Source organism: Vigna unguiculata, chromosome 4, assembly GCF_037176805.1.
Source record: "Vigna unguiculata cultivar grain cowpea cultivar isolate G323 ecotype 2 chromosome 4, ASM3717680v1, whole genome shotgun sequence".
Classification (NCBI taxonomy): domain Eukaryota; kingdom Viridiplantae; phylum Streptophyta; class Magnoliopsida; order Fabales; family Fabaceae; genus Vigna; species Vigna unguiculata.
Window position 1 is genome coordinate 5,604,848 of NC_140795.1, and position 10,679 is coordinate 5,615,526.

Below are 10,679 nucleotides of genomic sequence, written 5' to 3' on the forward strand. Positions count from 1 at the left end.
CACGATTTAATCCACCTGTATGATGATTGCACCGTTGGACCGAAAGTTTAACGCACACGGATAATTAAACATCTTTAATTAAATTGTAAATATTTATATATAGCATGTACTAATTAATTTCCTGAAACAATAATAAAGTAAAAAGATTAAATTAATAAGCATTTATGATTTTTCTTAACCGTTATGACTAAATTAAAACAAACCCACATAATGTAATAAGTTCACCCTCCACGTCATCGTTTTTAGGGTATCTTTGTCTCTATCTTTTTCTCTCTAGTGTGTTGTTTCTAACGTATTTTCTTCACAAACACTTTCTAATCACTCTCAAACTTTTCTCTGAATCCAAAGCACATTTCTCTCTCCTATTTCATCAAACACTTTGCTCATTCACTCTATTTCCATGGCTTCTTCCCTCAGAATTGACGAAACAGTGCCTGCTTCGAAGGTGGTGCACTTTCGAAACCTTCCTGAACACTGCTCTCATGAGGATCTCGTAGAGTTGTGTACTCCTTTCGGTAAAGTGGTTAATCTTTTGTGCAATGTTGGACCCAATAAGAACCAGGGTTTTGCTGAGTTTGTAAGTTCTTTCACTCTCTTTCATATATATATATATATATATATATATCTATGTTTTCTGTTCTCTTTTCTATTCATGAATGCATGTTCTATTATTATTTGAGTGAGACAAACCTAGGTGTATACTTTATACTTGTCTTGTAACAAACAAAATATATATTTATATAAACTGTCATATATTATGGTATGATACGAATCCAATTAACAACGTTAAGAATGCTAGGTCTTTATACAAGAACATTGAACATGTTAGATTATGAAGATTTATGGAAAAGATTTAGGATAGAATGTAATGACCCTTTTAGGTTTTCATTTTTGTGGAATATGAATGAAGTTAAATGAATGAATATAATCATGATAATTAGAATGGATACTTTGTAATGAAATCTGGACTTTGGCTTGTTGATTTTTGAAGTCATGGTTCTCTTCTCACATGTTAAGTTCAAATGTTTAACAGGCAGATATAAATGAAGCCATTTCAATGGTTTCAAACTATGCTTCGTCTCCAGATCCTGTTCAACTTCATGGAAGAAATATCTATATTCAGTATTCTGATAGACCAGAAATTGTTGTTACCAGATTCGCCAAAGGAAATATCCTGCTGGTAACCATGGAAGATGTGAAAGCTGGAGATGTAAGCATTGATGGCATGCGCTCGGTAAGTCCTATATTTTAGTAGGTTGTCCTCCACTTAATTGGGTTTGGGAAGGAAAATAACAAAGTTTTGTTGATAAATTTTTACGATATATACTCGTACTCGTCATGGATGAAAGAAAAATTTAATACAATCTAAAAAATAAATTTTGCAAAATACAAAAAGTTTATCAAAATATCATAGTTCATTTGAAAAAAGTTTATCTTAAAAATAGTGATAAAATAGTGATAAAATGGTTAAGAAATAAGTTTTAAATTTAATTCAACCTTAAAAAAATTGATTTATAAAATAAGATTTGTATCTATGTATATAAATCAATCGATCTTATTCTAATTGACACGAGACTTCTAAAAATATAAATTTATAACAATAAAAAAATATAAATATTGTCTTATAAATAAATTTTATAAAATTTAATTAAACTTAAAACTCATTTTTTAAAATTTGATTTCACATTATTAATTTGGATATATATATATATATATATATATATATATATATATATATATATATATATATATATATATATATATATATAACCTATACATAGCAAACCCATTCTTTATTTATAAAATAAAAAAAATTATTCTTTAAAACGTGACCTTGAACTAATCTAAATTAATCAACAAGCATGTATTCACAACCAGTAAACTTCCCTTTTGAATAATAGTGTGAGAGTATGAACAAAGTAAAATTCTGAGACCAATTGACTTTAACTTAAAATTTATAAGAGAATTATGGATTATGATGAAGGAAGACATTATGAAGGCATATATGGATTAAGGGCATATGGAAAAGGGGACGAAATGCCTTTATTTATTTTTTTCACTTTGATCCCTAAATATGAAAATCATTTAGGAATAAATGAGTCAAATCCTATCCAACATATTGCTGAAAATAATGTTTTACAAAACAAGGTGATTGATGAATTCCAAGTTGTTTTCTTGGGAACAAGAATATGTTAGATAGGGTATTGGTGGCAAACGAAGTGGTGGATGAGATAAAAGAAAGAAGAAACTATGTATTAAAGACAATTCCATCATGTGGAAGTTCTTATACTATGTGTTAAAAAACTCAACTTTTGTAGAAGATGGATTGAGTGGATAAGAGTTTATATGTGATCATCATCATCAACTTCAGTATTAGTTAATGGAAGTCTAGCTAAAAGTCCATCATAAGGTATTAGACAAGGAGACATTTCAATCTCATTCCTATTTCTCATCATATTTCATAGGGGTTGGTAAGTAAAAGGCAAAAAAAATAAAAATTGAAGAATATGTTTGAGTAGATCAATATTGTTAGTGTTACCTACTTTCTTCAAGTTAATCAAGGATGTTAGAAGACTTCAAGAACATTTCTTTGGTGTGATGTTGGTATCTTTCTTACCTTTTATCGAGTGTACTGAGTCAGTTGTAGCACCAAAACAAGTATCGTATCCATATGGACTAGTTTAAAATATCAAATTCATTGACTTGCAACAAAACAGTGTTTGACAAAGTATTATGAAGAATTGAAATAGGGACTAAGTAAGATTAAAATAACTTTTATATATATATATATATATATATATATATATATATATATATATATATATATAAACATTTTGAGATTGAACTTCACCTATCTTCTTCAACAATTCTACCACTAATTTAATTAATATATAATAATACAATTATCCGGTGTCACTAAAATTGAATGACTCAATCTAAATCAATTTCCTGACTTTAAAAATCTAAGGACTTTAACCATTGATTCCTCAACTACTAATGATTGAACCTTTGTTTTAAGTACAATTTGACTCAGTTAAAACATTCAAATATATTTCTAGCATTCAAACGCATTAAATGTTTTGATTGGACCTTAAATTTAAGATTATTTTCTCAACTCAATCGAAATCAATTAAATAAGATGATAAATCAATTCATCCAAAACATAAATCAAACCACTAACACTAAATGCATAGTTATATATATATATATATATATATATATATATATATATATATATATATATATATATATATATATATATATATATATATATATATATATATATATATATATATATATATATATATATTTATATTAATACATTGCACAATTTTTCAATCTGAACATGCTTTAGTAGGCTTAAACATGTTATATTTAATTTCGGGTTATTCATCAATGAAGTCGAATTTTTGTACATATCATTGTTGAGTTTAAATCTACTTAAATATGCACTAGATCTCTCTATTTTCCCGGTTCTTACCATTGTTACTCTAATTTTGAAGTATTCTCTTATACTAACAACTTATTGACAAATAAGTGTTACTTTTACATGTTTGAAAGGAGGAAAATTGCCCTTTACATTAGATTCAACTAACTTCAAATGTTTTTAGTAGGCTAATAAAAAAATTTCTATTCTTTACAACATCATTGATTCATTGAATGGGACAATTTTAAAGTTTACTCATTGACAACTCATTCTTCCTCGTTTTTAACATTTCAAACTCTCTATTTCAAGCAGTTCATTTCTTATTTGGTTAGGTATTTATAAATACGTAAAAATATATTTATTACGAATTAAATACAAAAAAAAAGGCAAAAATCTTGTTGAAAAATCTATACATAATAGTTTTCTCTACAAATCGAAGAACAATAAATAGAACATTGCTCCTAAAATCATTTGATAACTTACGAATATGTTGAATCCCTCTTATCAATTTTTTTAGACCCATAGCCTATAAAAACTCTAAATACCATTGAAGTTGATTCCTTCCTTGAATTTGCCTCAAATGGAACTCGAAAGCACAAAAAGGAGTTGACATAGTCACATCAAAGTGCATTCTTTAACCCATTTGGTTGCTTCTATGCTTTTGGTGCATCAAAGGGAGTAATATTTTTGTGGATATTGTAGCTTATTATTAGAGCCTATCCCTTTGTTCCATCTCAACCATATTTTTTACTATGATCATTAACATTGCCATAAATTCCTAGCCTCTAATCATAATTTTTTTAACCAGAATAATTTCATATAGTTTTGAATTTACTTTTGACACATAATTGCTAAGGAAATGACATATAGTCAACTTTTGTGATTTCTTGTCCTATAGCCTCTACTTTTTTATTTTATAATGTATGTTTGTTAATTGGGGTTAAAATATACTTTTATTTTCTCTTTTTATTCAGGTCTTCTCTGAATATGGTTTCGTACAAAAAATTTCAACATTTGAAAAGAACGCAGGTTTCCAGGTTAGTTGAATTATATGAGCTTCTTGTGTCAATGCTAAGATATAATCTCTATTAATACAACAAAATTATCGATTAATAATCAATTTTAATAACAAAAAATAATTAGTTACTACAGTGACTAATTTAAATATCAATTTATAAATTAAAAAAATTTTGTAACTAAAATAGTTTCAAAAAATTATAATTGGTTTCTAAATTGGTAGTTAAAATAGTTTCTATTATGAGTTAGTCTCTAAATTCACTAACATTAGTTCCATAGGTTTTGGCTACAAAAAAAATGGTCTCTAAATTAGTTTCTACTTACTAAATTGGTCTTTAAACATAGTTTGTGGTCATAGTTTTCTTGTAGTGTATGTCATGTATAAATATCCAATTTTAGTGATTAAAAGTTGTTAGTTGATATATATTTACTTTTTTTTATCGATAAATATTAGTTGATAGTATTTTGTTAACGAGAAGCTGAACTCACGACCTCTCTCGTCCTCCATTCCAATTTTACCACTAAGTCACCCTATAACTCGTGTACATATATTCACCGTTATTTTTGGGCAGGCTTTGATTCAGTTTGCTGATATTGAATCTGCTTCTTCTGCTAAGGAAGCACTGGACGGAAAAAACATACCCAGGCAAGCAGTGCTTTTACATTTCCTCTTTAATTTGGTGATCAACTGTTGAATAAATCTTAATTTTTCTGATTAACTTATGGTTTTTGTATACAGATCCTTGCTGCCAGACCGTATTGGTGATTGTAACTTTCGCATTGCATACTCAGGCCATCGAGATCTTAATATCAAGTTCCAGTCTAATCGTAGCAGGTAATAATGAACATCATATATCTTAATTTTGTTACCTTTTCAGATTTTTGCATGGCATTGTTTTAATGTTCACATTAAAAACTCATATAATTTTACAAGATCTTGTTAATTAGATACTTTTCTGTGTTATATTAATACATTTTTTACGAGTTTACAGGGACTACACAAATGCTACTCTTCCTGTTAACGAGGCTACTATTGCTAGGGCATTGCAGGTATTTTTCTGTGATGAATTTATGTTCTCCTTGTTTGTTTATCGTATGTTATGTGCTAACGATTTATGATGTTCAGCCAATACCTCGAACTGCTGACAACCATGTTCTTTTAGTATCATTCGAGAATATGGTCCATGATGTCACTCTAGATGTTCTTCATGGGGTGAGTTTGTGTTTCTCAATTTCATTCAAATTTTCATCTTTATACTAATGCAGTTTACATGTTGCAGGTGTTCTCTGAAATTGGAACTGTGCACAAAATTTATATATTTAAAAAGAACGGTCGAACTCACGCACTGATTCAGTACCATGGTATCAATCGTCATTTACTCAATAAGTTTTCTAGGGTTTAGTACCTTTTGCCCTTATAAATATATATGGATTAATTACTATTTCGCTAACAAAATATTATTTTTGTTTTATGAAGTTAATTATTATTGAAATTCTCATTAGTTTTATTAGGATAATCATGCATCCTTTGATTGACACATCATGTTTTGGTTCTATTGGTGATGCAGATGTGGCCACAGCAAAAGCTGCAAAAAATATTCTTGAGGGTCACTGTATATATGAAGGTGGCTATTGTAAGCTTCATTTGGCATACTCTCGTCACACTGATATCAATGTAAAGGTATGAGTTAGTCTTCATCAGGGAAAAAGTTGTTCTTACAAACAATACTCTTTTCTTTTTATCAGAATTGATTCTGTTGTTATTCACACTTCACTCAACTTTAACTTTATCATTTTTTTTCATGAATTTAGTGTTAGATTTATTTTTTTTATTAACAAAGCATAAATAAATTATAGGAGAACACTTAAGGGGTGCTCTAACCCTTTTAAAAAAATACACAAGTTGAGAGATAATAAATAAATTAGTGTTAGATAATTTATTATTGGACCAAAAGCTATAGTGTTTAATGAAGCTGTAATTCATTCAGAGCAATTTCTATCCCTTAATAATTATTTACTAGGAATCAAATGCGAGACACTAGTTCTGTTAGGAATCTAAGTGTGAGTCAAGATTTTGGATTAAGAGTGGTGTCAATACCTTATGTAGTTAGACGGTGTTTATTTTCACCAGTGATATCCCTCCTTATAGACCTAAGAAGCATTACAGTTTGACTGTAATCCGACCTACTTAACCTTTACCATAGGATAATTGATGTCATATTACTCATGAGTGAAAAAGACTTCCGATCATTTATTTTGATATATCTTAAAAAAATGAATTTTAAACTTAATTTAACTTTACAAAATTTATCAATTAAATAAAATTTACACTTATTTATATATTGTAAATTAGTTTTATTTATAATCGATGTGAAATTTTTGACAATTATATATACTTCTGATCTAAAAATTCACGAAAATAAGAAGTTGAAAAAAAATAAAATTAAACCTACCTAATCCTTTAATGTTTGTATGGTTATTATAGGTGAATTTGATTTGAGTGTTAACTGTTTTGGTTGTAGCCTTATGGGGACAAAAGTAGAGACTATTCAAAGCCTGAACAGAGTGTGTCTGTAGCACAAGTTGCAGCAACAGGTTGGCAGAATCCTCATGCAGCATCTATGAACCCTAATGCTTATCCCTACTGTTACATATGTGCACCTGCTACTTTTCCTGATGAAGCTTATGACTATGGTGTTGGACAAAGCAACCCTATGGTTCCCACAGGTTACATACAAATCACTCCACATGTAGTTCCTGCTTTCTCACCTCAGATGGAACCTTATTTAGGGTTTTTTCCTATACAACCTTATTATTATGGTTACTAGCTTATACATCAACTACTCTATCAAAATCTTGGGCACTCACATACCTTTAATAACTCTAGTCATATATTAAAGAATTGATTGTAATTTCAATTTCAATTTCTAATCATTCTAGTATAATACTTTCATGCATTTTCTCATATTACTCAATCTTTTCCAGTATTGACTATTTTATCTTTGTTGCTAATTTATATTTCTTTTATTCGGCAAATAATCACTTTACTCAACATCTATATAGTTTTTGAAAGAATAAAAAAATATGTTAGTCATTAAATATGATGTTATAAATATATATAATAGAATGGTAAATACGATATTATAAATTATAATAAACAATTGTCCCAAAAGATAATTGTTTGTATTTTCAGCGAGACAATTTTCTTATCAGTTATTTATTTATTTTAAAAGTTCAGATTGTCTCTTTTCTTGAATTTTGTTCGATTGATGATGCCAAATACATGGAAGGAATTATCGTCAATCACCGTTCTACACTTAATAATATTTGCACACTTTTTTTTTTTTTTTGTAAATCTCATATATGCATGCATTTATCTAATACCATGCTCTTATAAAAATTAATTTTCAAACCTGGCACCAATTTAAAGTTTCTGAGTATTTCTCAATGTTGATTGTGAGCAATATTAAATTTACGCCATAAATATTCCCTATACAATTTCGTAAATCATGAAATTGAGGGAGGAGTATGTTACCATGTTTTCTAATTAAAATAGTTGAAAATCAAATTATTGAAGTCTCGCGTTAAGAATTCAGGGTTTTTAGGTCATAAATTTTACCAACATTTTTCTCTTCTATCCGTCTGTCAAAGTTTGTTTAAACTTGATCGATGGCAATACAGCCGTAGGGTGATCACGAATTTTGTTATTCTATATCTATTTTTAGAGAAAATATATATTTTCATTCTCATATACAAACATAACGACTATTAAATTTTGACTCATTCTTGCTAGATGTCCACTTGATGACAGGTATGTACTTATACCCGTACCGTATATGTTTTCTTATTATTTTAATATTAATTAATTAGATTTTATAAAATAATAAAAAAATTACGGTAAAAGAAACATAATATTATCAAATATTTAATATTTTAGGAGATTTGTATTTTTGTTTCTTCAATATTAAATATTTAGAAAGAAATTATAATTGTATATATTTCAAATTAAAATACTAAATAAAATTTTATGAAAGGCGAAACATTTATAAAATTTGCAGACGTTGATGTTACCTCGTTAATAAAATTTTAAAAATTTTAAAAATTATAAGAGAAAAAAAATATTTTAAATGTATATTTACTTTAATGACTTAAATTCTAATGAAATTTCCTTTTCTTACACAAATAAAAATTATGATACATTACTTGATCAAAATCACACAAACAAATATTAAACTAATAATAATTGAAATTTAACATAGATCTTTCATCTCTTGAACTTTAATATATGTTGATGGTGATAAAAACAATTCACGACAATTACATTAAATTATTATATTGCAATAAATAAAATATATTTATACATAGTGATGAAATTACATATATGATAATGAATCAAAAAAAGAAAAATAACGGTTAAATATGTTTTTGGTCCCTCAAGTTTCAGTGAAATTTGGAATTGGTCCATCTTTGAAACTTTTGACCAATTAAGTCTTTCATCTTTAGAAATGTATGAATTTAGTCATTTTAACCAGATTTTGTTTGTTAAGTTTATCTAACGTTTCAAACACATTTTATGATAGTATTTGAATTGTTTAAATCGTTTGATCCATTTTCACTTAAATGCTAACTCAAATATTATCATAAAACACATTTGAAACTTCAAAAAAACTTAACAAAATATGATTAAAAGGATTAAATCCACGCATTTCTAAAGATGAATGACTAAATTGGTCAAAAGTTTCGACGAGGGACTAATTCCAAATTTCACTTAAACTTGAGGGACCAAAAACATATTTAACCCGAAAAATAATTATATAAAAAATATCAAAACAATATTCTACATGATAAAAATAAACAACAAATAAAACTATTAAAAAAATGATCTAGTGGAAACAATTTGATAAATCGTTGAATGAAAAATCGCACAAAGAGAAATAAATGTATAATTAAGGGTATGATAAGAAGAAAAAGACCTTAGAGATCTAAGAAGATTTTTTGAATGTCAATCTAGTCGAACGGTTGTGAGATCTTAAAAATTGTTTTAGTGAAACAAAATAGTTATTCAAATGAAACAAAAATAATAATAATAGAATAAAGAAGATAAAATGCTTACATTACTTAGTAAACAAAATGTTTATGTTATTAAACACTTAAATTGACACTGTTAAACATTCTCTATGAAAAGAAAATATATAATAAATAAAAATATTAAAAAATAGTAGAAATATTCAAATGTGAGAAATAAAACATATTTGATTGACATATATCATATTTGAACATAATTGCACAAAGGTTTGTGATAAGAGAAAAAATATCTTCAAGATACGAATAAATTTAATGACAAACAAAACAATTAGTAGAAATAAAAAGTAGAAAGAATGTAGTGTGTGTGTGTATATATATATATATATATATATATATATAAAGGTTAATGAACTATGAGTAGTTTAATAATTTAAACAGGAACGAGGATATAGCAGAGATGAATATTATGGTGGGTATGAGGATGGGGACACGACAGATATGTACATCCACATGCCCACTCTCATACCTAATTAAAAAAGTCGGGTATTTTCCATACTCATACACATACACAGTTAATGTAGAAATTTTCCGTCAAAATAGAAATGAGTTTAAACAATACTCACGAAAACGAGTTTATCTGCCATCATGTCATCCCTATGCAAGCATCAAATAAAAACCAAATGATTCATTATTATGGAAAAAAAAAACAAAAGATAAATTGGTCATATTTTTACATTTTGATAGGAATGCGCATACATAACCTTCAATCGATTTTAAAATTCATGATAATGTACAAAAAATTCAAATAGAAAAGCAGTCAAGTTCAATGAAAATAGTTTGCAATTTAAAAATATTAATGTGACACAAAGACCCACAAGTATTGTTGTTTGACAATTTCCGATTCTAGTTATATTTAAAATATTAACAAGTTAATTTTGATAGATCAAAAAATAATACTAAATAAAATTTAAAATAAATATATAGATTTATAAATTAAAATTGTATTCGAGATAGCAGAATTTTCTAATCAATATTTAACATCAAATTAGTCTTATGTATGATGCCATCAATTTAATTTGACTCATGTATACGTGTCTGATACTTTAAGATACTTTATCGATACTTATCAATGACGTATTTAATTTATAAAGTCATAGTAGACTACAAGAAAATATTTAAATAATGACCCATTTTAGTGACAAAAATAATT

General features: G+C 27.1%; 1 protein-coding gene across 1 annotated transcript; it reads left to right on the forward strand.

Moving 5' to 3' along the window:
• The first annotated feature begins 400 nt into the window (after positions 1–400).
• On the forward strand, positions 401–7,345 carry LOC114182062 (polypyrimidine tract-binding protein homolog 1-like). The gene is made up of 10 exons (XM_028068811.2): positions 401–577; positions 1,034–1,234; positions 4,402–4,464; positions 5,017–5,090; positions 5,184–5,279; positions 5,437–5,494; positions 5,571–5,657; positions 5,725–5,806; positions 6,013–6,125; positions 6,967–7,345. Exons 1-10 carry the CDS (start codon positions 401–403, stop codon positions 7,270–7,272), a joined length of 1,257 nt encoding a protein of 418 aa, XP_027924612.1. The 3' UTR covers positions 7,273–7,345.
• Positions 7,346–10,679: the final 3,334 nt, after the last annotated feature.